The sequence below is a fragment of the Delphinus delphis genome, chromosome 2, assembly GCF_949987515.2.
Source record: "Delphinus delphis chromosome 2, mDelDel1.2, whole genome shotgun sequence".
NCBI lineage: Eukaryota > Metazoa > Chordata > Mammalia > Artiodactyla > Delphinidae > Delphinus > Delphinus delphis.
Window position 1 is genome coordinate 158,502,693 of NC_082684.1, and position 14,708 is coordinate 158,517,400.

General features: G+C 41.4%; 1 protein-coding gene across 1 annotated transcript in view; it reads left to right on the forward strand.

Moving 5' to 3' along the window:
- Positions 1-51: 51 nt before the first annotated feature.
- The window catches only part of CDC123 (cell division cycle 123), a 56,608-nt gene continuing 41,951 nt past the window's right edge, over positions 52-14,708 (forward strand). Inside the window, exons 1-4 of the mRNA XM_060006047.1 lie at positions 52-204; positions 4,798-4,869; positions 10,986-11,043; positions 11,299-11,331. Coding sequence (XP_059862030.1) covers positions 131-204; positions 4,798-4,869; positions 10,986-11,043; positions 11,299-11,331 — 237 coding nt within the window. The 5' untranslated portion in view covers positions 52-130. The remainder of the gene's footprint in view (positions 205-4,797; positions 4,870-10,985; positions 11,044-11,298; positions 11,332-14,708) is intronic.

Sequence of the window (14,708 nt, forward strand, 5' to 3'; positions counted from 1 at the left end):
ATAGACCGGAAGTGTCCTCTCACCAAACCAGCTCGGCGGGCACTTCCGGGACGGGAGACCAGGGTTCCGGGAGGGTGCTGGGAGCAGAGGGAGAGGCGGCGGCGACGGCGGCGGCGGGGGCGGCTGGAGGATGAAGAAGGAGCATGTGCTGCACTGTCAGTTTTCCGCGTGGTATCCACTGTTCAGAAGCCTCACCATCAAGAGGTGAGACGAGAGGGGTTACGCCGAGGCAATGGGCAAAAGGGGATTGCGACATTTGGGGCGACTCCCAGCGCCATAAAAAAACTGCAGGCCTGGATGGGAGCGCCAGGGCCGAGATTTCGACTTCCTGGTGGTATTTCGGGTGGGGAGATGAATGAAGTCGATCCATGTTTGCTGTGCCCCCTGTTGTGCATCAGGGAGGGTGCTGGGGAGGTAGAAGGGCAGTGTCGTGGCTCAGTGAAGGTCAGAGGCGTTCTGAGGAGCAGATGAAGCTAGTTTAGGCTTGGGAGTTCACCTTAACTGCCTTTAGAATTGCCAGCGGGGGGAGGTGATCAGCAGAACTGGGTAGTCTGGGCTTTGCCACTGACTAACCCGCTGGGGGACTTGATAGTTTTTGGTCACTATCAAATGAGAACAATGATACAGACCCAACCTCAAATTCCATTGTGAAGCTCCAACATGATAGTGTAGATGGAAAGCATTAGTAAAGTATACTCATGTGTTGTTAGGGATGGAAGCCGTCTGAAAGAGAAGTGGAACAGGATTTGTTTTCTAGTTCTCTGGCCCACAACAAGGAATCTATGACCAGTTTGCAGGGCAAGCAGAGGATTAACTGTTTTCATCCTTCACCCGGTCATTTGAGGTAATGTAGGCAAGGCAGCTCGGAGAATATCCTCAAATGTTCAAAAGCAGTCGTGACATCTGGAGCGTGATGCAAGGGTAGGCTTTCCCACACTAAGGCGGATAGATCAAAGAGCTGCGTATCCACGGGTAGGATTTTCTGTCTTTTGGCACTCCCCCTTTAGGCCTAGATTGCCACTTTTTTAGATATGCATCTTCCCTTTTCATTCTCGGTGCAGAGAGTGTGAATACAGAGAGGGAAACTTTTGAGATCCTGAGTGTTTGGACAAGCCCAAGGAGATTACTCAAAAGACAGTTCTTTTCTATCCTGTTATTCATACATAGAATCAGCTCCCAGTTATCCAGGGTGTAATGGAGGTTAGAGCATCTCGCAGGAGCTTTGCATTTGAAGATGGTTGAAGGCACACCAAAACAGAAGGAAGAGCTTCAACAGCAGCAGTGGACTTTATCTTCTTATATGATGTGCCAGTCCTTCATTATCTTGCATAATCGAAAGAGGCTCAGGGTCTGAGATGATGCTAGAATTATTTATTTTGTATTGGTGTGATAGAAGGTGTAATTGTGAGCCTGTCAGACATTTTCACACGGAGTTCACTCGAAACTGCCTTGTGCTTTGTGTGCAGGCACCTTTGTCACCTCTGGCGGAGTTTTTCTTTGCCTTCAGCAGTAAAGTATAATGGTTAAGAATTGGACTCCAGAGTCAGGGCCATCCGTCTGGCGTGGAATTTTGGTTCCACCAGCATCTTGTGCAAATCGCTTAATCTCTCTAAGCCCCATCTGGAAAATTGAGAAAATAGTAGGATTGTCATGAGAATTAAATGAGATAAAGCATTAAAGATGCTTGCCACTGTTTCTGGCATATAGTACAAAAAGCTGCTCATTGTTAATGTTTTTGATTTAATCAAAGCTCCATTGAAGCAAAATAATTTTAGTTCACTTAAAATGTGTACCATTCATGTGAAGCTGGGAGTGAAAAATAAACCAAGGCGTGGGATTTTTTTTTTATTTTTTTAACCAGTCCACAACTAAGCTGTGTTGCCTGAAAGTATTCTTTCCTCTGTCTTTGAACTGTAACTCTAGTTAGTTCTGTGGTGTCATCACTGGAACCCAACATATGGCAGGATGTCCCTCCACAACCCAGGTCATTCTGGTGGAGTTGTGTTAGGTTTGTCATTGTCATTGTCAGCTTTAATGCCGAGAAACCATATTCTGGTTATTGACTCAGCCTTATTATTTGGTGTTTATTAATCAAGGTTCAGAGATGATTATGGAGGAAAGAATATAGAATCATTTTTTGACATGTTCTAGAACTTTGACTCAGGCTTAAGAATAAGTAGCTAGATGACTTTGGGCCATCCACTCTCCTTTCTAAATGTTTCTTTCTTCAAATATGAAAGTTATAAATAATCTTTTAAAGGCCCCTTCAACCTCCATTCCATTAGATTAGCTTGTCTTTGTGTATAGAATTATATCGACTTGATGGGATAGGTACTTTGTCATTAAATCTTTTACATCTTTCGTTTGGGCCTCATGGAGTCTTGCCTGCATCGTGGATTTCAGTGACTGATTTAAGCTCTTTTTCGACAGCCTCAGTAGCTTTGGGTCAAGTACGCCTGGCCATGACTTATTTATGGCCTCAGTCTCTCAGGCATGGTTCCCTTTTCTTCAGAATTTTGGTGGCCTTTGGTACATCTGCACTTGGTACAGCACTTACCATATTGTACTGTGATTTTTATTTTTCTTTTGTGTCTTTTCCCACTCCTAGGCGTTCAGTTCTTAATGGAGTCATCTAGGACTCCTCCATGACTTAGGTAACATAATGCAAGGTCACGTCATTAGGGCGACTTTAGAACTGTGACAGCAGGACTCAGGGACTCATGAGAACGATGCAGAATCTAACTCGGTGAGGCTCATACATGTAAGAGTTGTAGACCCTCCAAATAGGAAAAATATGCAGAGAATTCACAATGGAATCAAACAGTAAATAGATGTTTCAAATCCAGTCAAGGAATGATGCAACCTGGAGGGAGAGTCAGGATTCACATCAGACTTGAGAATTAGTATAACTCAGAAACAAGGGACGTGGACTCAGAAATCATCGATTTGGGGACTCAGAGATGTTACTGGCATAGAAGAGGGCTCTCTCTGCTCTTATTGTGGTCAGGAAAATCACCCTAATGTCTAGGAACCAGCATCCCTGCCGATATTTCTCAGTCTCAGGCCCATGAGAAGGTAAACTTCAAATTCTCTTAGGAAGGTCGTGTATAATTCTCTTGGGCTGACATTGTTGGGTAAGTATCTTTAACCCCAGGAAGAGCTAGAATTATATATAGAGGTGATGAAATAATTCAAACTTGAGGGTTTTTTCTCCTGTTAAGTTTATTTAATATCCTTGAATTTGCCTTTTTGAGAACATTTGGCATATGTATAACAGGTTAGCCTTGTGTTTCCAATTTAAATTGTGTAATTGGTTTAGAATTGTGATACGTTAAAAGATATAAGAAAATTTTTTAAGTTTTTCAGTTTCAATTGGAATGTTTGCAAGAACCTTGGATTCACTGTACTTACAATTTAATTCACTGGTTTTGTAAGAGTTAAATACTTGGAAAGGCTTACCTGTAATTAGACAATTGACATATTTAAAAAGAAAGGTGACTAGATTATTTTTACAAGAGTTAAAAAATTTAAAGCAACTTTTAAGTTTCAAAGACTCACTTGAAATTTCATTAAAATTTAGCAGATTTACAAATAGAAGAATAAGATTTGGTAGTTGAACTTAAAAGCCTGAAGAAGAAGTAAGCTTTTGAATGTGAAATTGTAATTTTGATAAATCAGATATTAATTTCTAAAACTGAAGTAGCTCATGAATAATCTTTCCTGTGCACAAAATCCATCTGTAATGTGCCAAAAAACTTATTCAATAAATAAATGAAGCATACTGTTATAAGTCAATTATGGTCTCTCTGAAAGCAGGCCATAATCGTTTTCAGTTTTTAAAAAATACATGCCTCAAGATCAAAGTAATAGCATTTTAGGTATCTGTGGCAGGATTTTTGATGATTATTACAGAATAAAAAACCAAATTATGCCATACGTTTTTTCAAGTGATATCAAGTATGGCTTTGCCATCCCTTTTTTTTTCCCAAAAGAAAAAAACGTATTTAATAAACAGTAACACAAGTGAATGTTTATAACATGATCAGTGATTATTAAATAAACAACAAGATGATGGTAAATGAGGCTTGTATATCAAATATAAAGAGTAAAGTTTATTCATTTATTTATTTAGGCATTTGATGCCTTCCCATGCAACTTTCTAGTTTTCTCACATAGGCTTTGCCATTCCTTAATTATGATTGTCTGAAACCAATTCAACTGAAGCATGCCCAGGTAGGCAGCTGTGTACTCTGGTGATCAGGTGAATAGAATGCACATCCAAACATACCGTGAATTCTTAGCCTTACACACTCATTGCCAACCAAAGAATGGTTTCCACATCTTAAGCCTGCTTCCTCCCTATCTCTTAGAAGGTGGTCAGATGCTGTTCATCTTCTGATTTGTTTGCTCATTTCCTGTGTTGCTGCAAATACCTGCAGGGCTCTAATTTCTTAAAGGCACATAACCCTTGTACTCAGAATTCTTCTGAGCTTGTTGCTTTCATACTGTGATTTCAGTCCAGTTCTTTGGATTTGGCTGGTTTTTGTCTCTTTATCACCGAGACAATGGGGGTAATTATATGCACCTAATTTAGTTTACCACAGTATTTATTCATATTATCCTAATTTCCAGTCTGCTGCTGCCAAGTGTCCATCATTAACATTTCCCACTTCATATTAAAATAAAGGGAACAAGTAAATCAGAAATTGAGTTTTGAACTTTTTTTCTCTGCTTATGGTTGGTCTTTTAAATTGATGCCCTTTTTTTTGGTATGTGCATTTTGTTTTTGTTTTTTAGTGTCATTCTTCCACTTCCTCAGAATGTGAAGGATTATTTACTTGATGATGGAACTCTGGTGGTGTCAGGAAGGTAAGGCATATCAGAAAAAAGTTCTTTAAATTTTAGCATAAAGAAATTTGTAATGATTAAATCTCAGCGATTACCATGTAAAATAAGTACATTAGCTTTGGCCCCATTCTCTCCCTTTTTTCCCTAGTTAAAATTATTTGCTGATCTTTGTTCTGTATTCCTTGTCAATGCTCAGTTGATAAGATTTTCAAAATTGAGTACTTCCTCTACTAATAATTACAAGTTGTGAAATTGAGTAATTCCTTTCATCTCTACTTTTAGAAAATGTGTATGATAACTATTCCTTTTGTTCAAGTAGTTCCTCTGTTTATAAAGGAAAGTACCATGCTTCAGTGTTTTTAGTGCAAACTGGAAAAAGTTTAAGAATCATACTTTAATGTCATTCCTATTTTTTCATTCAGGTCTCTGCTCAGAAGTCATGTTATCTAAGTGTTCATCCTTCTCTTTCCTTTCTGAAGTAGCTTAATGGTAACCCTTACTGATAACATCACTCGTTTTTTTAATAGAATTCTAGGTTGGAAATAATTTTCCCTTAGAATTATTAAAAAATATATTTTTTATTGAGATAAAATATACATAACATAAAATTTACTATATTAACTATTTTTAAGTGTACAGTTTAGTGGTATTAAGTACAGTTACAATGTTGTGCAACCATCACCACCATTCATCTGCAGAACTCTTGCCATCTTGAAAAACTGAAACTCTGTACCAGTTACACACTGAGTCCCCATCGCTCCCGTCCACCAGCCCCTGGCAACCACCATTCTATTTCCTGTGCCTGTGAATTTGACTTCTCTAGATACCTCATACAAGAGGAATCACACAGTACCTGTCCTCCTGCGGCTGGCTTATTTCACTCAGCATAACGTCCTGAGGTTCATCCATGTTACAGTATGGTGAGAATTGCCTTCCTTTTCAAGGCTAAGTACTGCTCCACTGTATGGATTACCACATTTTGGTGCATCACTTTTTATCTCCTAACCTCACTTTATTTTTCAGTGTAATACTTACTTCCATCTGACATCATTCCCTTAGTGGTTCTATTAGAATACAGTCTTCATGAGAACAGGGACTTGGACAGTTGTGTTCCCAGCTCTTGGAACAGTGCCTGATACACAAGAGGTGCTTGATGAACGTTTCTTCAGTAAATGAACTCAGAAATGTAATTAGAATTGTGTATGTTTTCAGTACACTAATTTTACCATAAATATGTATGTGTGTGTATGTATATGTATATATATGTGTATGTGTATATGTGTGTGTGTGTATATATATATATACACACACACACACATATATACATATATATATATTTTTTGGTCTGATGGGTCTTCTGTGTAGCTTTCTAGATTATAGTTCTGTTGTTGGTATTCTCAACCACTTAATAACCTGAAAATTATTAATTTAGAGCCTCATTGACTTGGAATAATTGCAGGATAAGGAAACAGAATAGGTAGGTGAGTCTCAACCTTGGGATATTTACACACGTAACTTTATTATTTTTAAATATAGAACACTTAATAAGCTTACATAAATGGGAGTGTAAAGCAAATGCCTCCCGCTCTTAGAAAGGCCTGCGTAGATTTCAGTGCTCTGAGCTTGTGGAAGAGCTCCTGTGATGTTTTTCGTTGGCCAGATGTGTGCATGAACTTCTGGGAGAGGCAGGCCTGTTAAACACTGTTAAGCAGTGTGATACAGCACACAGCACTTCACTCTGCTCTCCAGTAACGCACAAATCAGGTAGGGACCCTGCCTTTTTGGAGTTGACAGTTCAGCTTTGTATTTTATGGGAGTCAAATAGCAGAGTGCTGGTCTGTCAGTCGCATTGCCTAGGGCTAAATCCTATCTTTGCTCATTTCTAGCTCTCTGTGCCTCAGTTTCCTCTTCTGTAAATAGGGTTGTTGCAGGGATAAAAGGAGATAATGCATAAAATGTTTAGCCATAAATATTTAATGTTTATAAATATAATAATGCCTAGTACATTGTGTGCTCTTAAGAAATACTAACTGTTCTCACCATTATCATTAATCTCAGTCCGCACATTAAACAAACACACCAGTAAATATATAAGTGAAAATTGTGGTAAAGGCTGTGAAGGAAATGGGGTGATCACTGCCGTATTAAATTACTGGGAGTGGGCTGGGGCTGAGGATTTCAGGGAGGGTCAGGGAATACCCCAAAGAGCTAACTTACGAGCCTCTCAGTTAGGAAGTTTGGGTGGAAAGCAGTCAGTTGAAGGGCAAAGGGAAGAATCTTCAAGGCTGAGGGAGCAGCATTAAGGAGGGGTCTGAGGCAGGGAAGATCTTGACGTGCTTGGTTTGGTTATCATTGCCTGCAGTTGGTGTAGGAAAGGAGGCTGGTAGCACGCATTTCTGGTGTAGACAGTGATTCATTTTCATTGCACGTTATTGGGTGCCTACCATGAGTTGGGTGCTGAGCATGCTACTGGGATAACAAGATGGGTGTCTGGTGTACTGAGCAAATAAACTTTCCATTTAAAACAAACAAACAAGAAAAGATGGGTGGGACATCCTGCCTTGGGAGTCCAGGCTTAGTTAGTCGCCAAGTCAAAGATGTAAATAAATAGGTGCCCGTGTTTGGAACAAAAGCACCCAGTGTTCTGTTAAGCCATGTTTTTGGAGTTGAAATAATCACTGTAAGCTGGGGTGATGCAGGGAGTTTGTACAGAAGAGGTGGTGCCTGACCTGGGCTCACAAGTTGGGTCGGATTCAGGTGGTTTGACTCAGCGCTCCCGAGTAGGTGTCAATCCTCACTGTCTCCTTTTGGCCCCGGGAGTTCTTTCTTTCCTGATCGTCTCCCTTAAGGAGAATGACAATAGATGCCAATTATAAAACACATGTTCGATTCCTTCATGTTTTGAATCTTCACAACTCTGCAGAGTAGCTACTGTCCTCCTGGTTTTATAGATGGGATTCTGGTGCCACGCTCGCGACTAACAGAGGCAGAACTGACATATTCTGACAATGTCTGTCTGCCTCCAAAGCCAGTGCTCTCACATTTCCCGCGGCTTTTAGGTACCAGCTCAGTGCTAGCTGTGATATAGAAAACAGAGAATACTTCTAAATATTAACATCAACTCAGTCCTCAGTATTTAGAGGTTTACCTTGGAAAGCAAGTCTGGTGAACTTGCCAGTATATACACTCCATCATCTTTTCCATTTCAGTGACACATCCCATGGTAGGAATTGCAATAAGTTTTTCTGAAGAACTGTATGAATACACCGATTACAAATATGTTTTTTAAAAATGTATTTTGTTATACTAACAAAAACCAAAAGTGGTGTTTTAGAGTGATAAATGCATTTTCAAGTTCATTGAGTACCTTTTGTGTTGTTATTTCATGATAGTCATCTGTATTGCCTAAAGTTAGTGACTTAAAACGTGACCATTTTATGTGTCAATGTTTGCTCAGCTGGGTGTTGAGAGACACTTCTCCTTGGGTCTCTGCATGTCTTTTGAGCAGAGGCACTGACAGCTTTTGTTCCTGATTGTCTTTTCAAAGACGTTTATGCAGCAGATGGCCTTGGAAGATAGAGATAGTGTCTCTCCCTAGCAGAGAGCAGGCTTGTTACTGTCTAGTACAGATAAAGACAGTGTCACCTCTTGGGTCAAAGACCAGCCAGGTTTACCTGCAGCTCATTATAAAAGATGAGATTCTCTAAGTTCAGGGTTCCTCAGTTGTAACACAAACCTGGGTCACTCCTTGACCTTCCACGGGGCGTGAGGGGCCAGAGGGAACTGATTCGAAGATGGAGCTCATGCTTTGTACTGTGAGTGAGAGTCCTTTGTTTCTGACCCAGGAGTCCCCTGTCTTCTGCCAGAGTCCATGAACTCTGGCAGGCTAACTTGTTAGCTTGCAAGTGGGGTAAAATCTCAGAGCCTCTGTAATGCTCGACACTGGGCAAGTCTTCTGTCGGTCTTGCTGAGGTCGCTCTTGCGGCTGTAGTTTTCTGGTGGCTCGACCATAAAACTGGATGGTTTTAAGATACCTCACTCATGTCTGGCAGCGGACGCTGACTGTCACCTGGGCTTCTCTTTCCTTGTGATTTCTCAGCCTCAGACTCAGCTCCTTTACGTGGTGGTGGCAACATTCCAAAAACGGGGGCACGGAAGCTGTAAAGACTTGACACCTAGGTTCAGCATCACATGGTGTCGCTTGTGCTACATTTTGTTGGTCACAATGAGTCTTGAAGCCAGTTTGAATTAAAGGGGCGGGAAAACAGATGCCATTTCTTGATGGGAAGAGTGGCAAAGTCACCCTGCAAAGGGGCATGTCAAGATGGGAAGAATTGCTGTGGCCATCTTTGTAAATACATCATCAGAGTTTCTTGTTTTTGTTTTTCCCATTCATTGTGATGTGTACTTGGTGGGCTCTTTCGTTCTAGAACAGTTAAAAATATTATGTCTTTGATCATTTCCTCTTATTTTCTTGCTTCTCTTTCTGGAACTCCTATTATTTAGAGGCTGGGTCTACTGGATTAATTCTCTGAATTTTATCATTTCTTCCCTATTGTCTGTCTTCTTAGTTTTACTTTCTGGAAAATTTCCTTGATTTTGCCATTCATTCTGTTGAATTTTTAGATTTCGGCTACCACGTTTTCAGTTTCTACAAGTCCAACCTTGTCCTCTGGCCTCCTCTCATGAATGCAGTATCTTTTATCTTTGAGGATATTTATGATTTAAAAAATTATTTTTCATCTGGTTCCTGTATTGTCTTTATTTCATCCATGTACCTTTTCTCTCTCTTTTTAAAAACTCTTTTCTCATCTTGGAGCCTTTCTTTAGTTTTCTCATGATTCTAGGCCTTTATTCATATTTAAGAGTGAGGGATGGACACACACACACACACACGCAGAAACTTTATGTGCCCGGGTGGGGCTTGTTTACTAAGAGTGCCAGCAGTCAGCAGGTATTGATGGAAGATTCCCAGATGACAGTTATTTGTGAGTCTTTCCCCGGGGGTTTTCCAGTGTCTACAGAGATGAGTCCTCTAATCTGTCTGTACTGGGGGAGCAGGGAGGGAGGAAGGGGACTAGAGGTCTCACTGTTAACACGACTTCCACTTATGACTTCGTCGTATTCTAGCATTTCACCCCGATTTTCCTCTAGGGCATTAAGGACCGGAGCCCTTACCCGGTTTGGTCCACGGAGGAGGTTGAGTTGCTGGGGTGTGCCAGCTGAGGACAGCTCGGCGTGCCTCCCTGCCCCCTTCACGGACTTCACTCAGGTCACCCCTTTTGAAGCCGGAGCTGTGGTCCCATCGTGTGTGATGGCTCCAGGGTCTGCCTGTTGCCAACTGGGTCCCCCCGCCACTGGCTTTCTGTTTTCCAGACTTCTGTTGTCTCTTCTCTGCAGTTGTCTCCTCTCTGGTGCTTTTTCCCTTGGGATCTTTTAAATCATTTTAGTAGCATTTCAAGAGGGAGTTCTTCATAGGCCTGGGCAGTGTCGCTCCCTCTGCGGTCTTTCAGCCCTTGCTTCGCCCCAGGCGGTAAGGATTGGCTGTTAATGGCCCTTTTCAACACCCGCTCTGCCCACTGGCTCCTTCTAAGACAGCATGTCTGAGTATGTCTTTCTCTTCCTCCCCCATGCCCTCCAGTGGTGCCAGTCCAGATCCAGGGTAACTCCTGCCACCAGCCCACACGCCCTGTTTTCACTATGTAAACAAAAGATTTTTGGCTGCGCCCGCAGGGTGTCCAGCGGTTGCCCGGAACAGCTCCTCCGGCAGTTCCTTCTGTGGCTTCCTTCATCCCGTCTGGTCTTCCTTGTCTTGGGCAGCACTTTCTCTTATATCGGGATTGAGACTGGATTCTTAGTGTCCTCACAGGTGGAGTTTGAGTTTTTCTTTTCCTTGTTTCTAGTGATTTCTGAGAAGAGGGCAGGAAGTTTTTATTCCGCCATCTCTTATTGGACATGTACTCTCATTAATTTCATGTTGGTTTTTATTAGTTTCTGTCTCAAAAAGTGAACTTTTCCTAACATTATCTTCCAATTCTAAGGCTTTTTTAAAAATATATATACTCAGCACACCTGCAATTATGACTGCACAGCACCAAAGCTTTCTCTTGCTCAATTTAAATTTTATGTTCTTCCAGGGAAGATCCGCCAACATGTTCTCAGCCGGACAGTGATAACGAAGCAGAAGAAATACAGGTTGGTTCAAAATAATATAAACTGTTCCGTAACGTGTTCTAATCGAAATGTTCTCTGAAATGGTTCTGGCTTTGAGATCTTAGCATAGATTCAATCAAGTGAGAAATTACATGAAAATTTCCCTTGGACACATACTTTGTGTTCAGGAAAAGCTGTCTCCTGTGTATGGGTGATTTTTAGATGGGGCACTGCTTTTTGGAAGCCCAGTACACTGTCCACATTTAACATTCTGTTTCTGTCCTCCTCTCCATGCAGTGGTCGGACGACGAGAACACAGCCACGCTTACGGTAAGAGCCTTGAGGTGTGGGGACCACCTCACGCTGTCACCCTGGGGTGCTTCCGGGTTTCAACACAGATCACTCTAAATCCCCATTTACTCACCTTTTCAAGCTTTTATTTATTATTTTGAAAAATAACTTAAATCACTGTTTACAGGCAAACATGGTGCGCCCTTTTTTCCCTTTTATTTTTATTTTCATTTTTTAAAAAAATACACCTTTAAAAAAAATAAATAAATAAAAATTAAAAATACACCTTTATTTTATTTTTTTGGCCATGCCATATGGCATGTGGGATCTTGGTTCCCCGACCAGGGATCGAACCCGTGCCCCCTGCATTGGAATGACAGAGTCTTAACCACCGGATGGCGAGGGAAGCCCCTCCCTTTGATTTTTTTATTTTTAATTTTTTAAATTTATTAAATTTATTTATATTTGGCTGTGTTGGGTCTTCATTGCTGCACGCAGGCTTTCTCTAGTTGTGGCGAGCGGGGGCTACTCTTTGTTGCAGTGCACAGGCTTCTCATTGCAGTGGCTTCTCTTGTTGTGGAGCACGGGCTCTAGGCACCAGGCTTCAGTAGTTGTGGCACGTGGGCTCAGTAGTTGTGGCTCGTGGGCTCTAGAGAGCAGGCTCAGTAGCTGTGGCGCACGGGCTTAGTTGCTCCGCGGCATGTGGGATCTTCCCGGACCAGGGCTCTAACCCTTGTCCCCTGCATTGGCAGGCGGATTCTTAACCACTGTGCCACCAGGGAAGTCCCTGTAGAAGTTGATTGAGCATGTTTTAGTCTTTCAGGCTAAGAGTGTTGTCAAATTCAACTTAAAATATGTTTTAACAAAAATCTTTTTAAAGGAATGAGAGTATTTCTAAAAATATGGGAGGCAAATGAAGCTTCTCATACTTTGAGATAAAAGCGAAAGATTTATGTAAAATTGCTTACAAATAAATGTAAAGGCACAATAAAGGAAACTAGTTGTAGAGGAGGGTATATTCTAATGCAATTCTAAATAGGAGATATTTCTGTTTATTTTGATGGAAGAGATATGATGTCCAGGGTACAAGGGAAAAAAAGGGCAGGTGCCTAAACATTTCCTTAGGTATAAAAAGTGTGCCCACACATGCAGAAAAGGCAAGTTTACATGTTTTATTTTACTCTGGATATCACTCAGGTCAGTTCCTCTCCTTTTATGAAAATTCTGTTCAGTTAGCATACATCTTAGCTTTTGCCCATATTCAGCACCCTGTAGTAGGTTCTATGAAGTAAATAAAGATGACTATGATTTGATTCCTGACGTTAGGGAGTATATAAACCAGTGAGGAAAGACGCTCCAGTTTGAGGGTGATGACAAAGTGCTGTCAAACACAGAGGACAGGGCTTCCCTGGTGGCGTAGTGGTTGAGAGTCCGCCTGCCGATGCAGGGGACGTGGGTTCGTGCCCCGGTCTGGGAAGATCCCACATGCCGCGGAACGGCTGGGCCCGTGAGCCATGGCCGCTGAGCCTGCGCATCCGGAGCCTTTGATCCGCAGCGGGAGAGGCCACAGCAGTGAGAGGCCCACATACCGCAAAAAAAAAAAAACAAAAAAACAGAGAGGACGGTTACCACCAAGGGCATCTAGAAATAATTCAAGGGAGAAGTGATATTTGGCCTGGATGCTAAGTGTAAGGATGATCAGTATCAACTCATGTTTTTTAAATATAGATAGATAGATACAGAAATTAATAATGTGTGTGTGTGTGTGTGTATTTACCAAACTCTGCTTAGCTCTAAAAGTGACATAATGACATCGTGGTGGCAGTGAGCACACCTAGTGCCCTGATCTTGGTGTCTAAATAGCATTTTCCACTAAAAGGAGTTGAAGCTCCTTGAGAAATTAAAGAATGGGGGTGGCATGGTAAAGATGAGCCTGCAACAACTTGTGTCAGAAAGTAAGAATGATGGGTCATGACACAGAGGACCCAGAAGTTAGCGTGAATGGGCTCCCACTGGCCACATATGTGAACATCATAACAAAACAATAATAGTAATGGAGTATAACCATTGACTAAAATTAGAATCCACGGTCCCATATTGACATAAACAAATGATTAAATTAAATAAATGGAGCAGAAGAGAAAGCCCTTCTTTATAGTAGAAAAGACACCAACTGATAATTGTAGAAGGAATGATAGAATTGGAAATCACCATTAGCAACCATTATAGTAATAATTGATGGAATAGATGTTAAAACTCATGGGTGAATATTTGATGAGGATACTTGAGTATTCTCAAAGTTTTGTCCACCAAAATTACTTACTAGTTGTAAAGAGAAAAACAGTACCTTCACAGTGGAAAGAGCTGGCACCAGTGTGACCAAAGTTAACCTTCTCAGTGATGGGACAGACTTACATCGCCTGTCTCCTCGTACAAGGCACAGAAGGACACATCACCTGCCAACAATGCACAACCTGAATCCAGTCATGAGGAAACAACCAGGAAACTGAACTTTTTAGAAATTACATAGAGTCGCTGCCCTGTACTCTCCAAAACGTCAGGGTCATGAAAGATAAAGAGCAACAGAGAGAGGAAATGTAACAGCCGAAAGGAGATTAAGGAGACACGACAAGGAAATGCAGTGCTCGATTCTAGACTGGGTCCTGAGCCAGAGGAAAATGTTCCGTTTTTCTTTTGCTATAAAAGACGTTATCAGGACAATGGGCACAATTTGAATAAGATCCATAGATGAGATAATGGTATTGTATCCACGTTACCTCCCTGATTTTGATAATTTGGCTGGGTTATGTAAAAAAAAGTTACTGCTTTACACACACACACACACCACACACACACACATACACCACACACACACACATCCCCCCCCCACACACACCCCACATTCCCCCACCCCCACACACCCACCCCTACCCCTGCCTACTTATATGTAGAAAGGGAGTTGAGGGGGAGAATGATAAAGCAATGTGGTAAAGTGCCTGATTGAAGAGTGTGTCGAAATTCTTGTTACTCTTCTTTTAATGCTTCTGAAAGTCTCAAATTATTTCAAAATAAAAAATTAAAAAGTGATTGGGTTTCACTGGGGAGAGCTAGATGTTGGGCAGGGGAGCTTTCAGGGCAGAAGAGCACTCTCAGAAGAGGAATGTGAGCCAGGACCCAAGGAGGGAAAATTACCACTGCAAGTAATTAGTAATTAGTGTAGTGACAGAAATGCCAAATTAAAAATGGAACCAAGTAGTCGAGATGGGTAAATTCCAAAGGCACAATGGTGAATTTCAAAGAGCAAGTTGCCAAAAGTATAGATATCAAGTGACAACAGTTACTTTAAATTTTTTAAATGTTATGTTTTATGGACAGGCACACGTAGTATAACATCAGGACTGTAGAAGAATATGCCC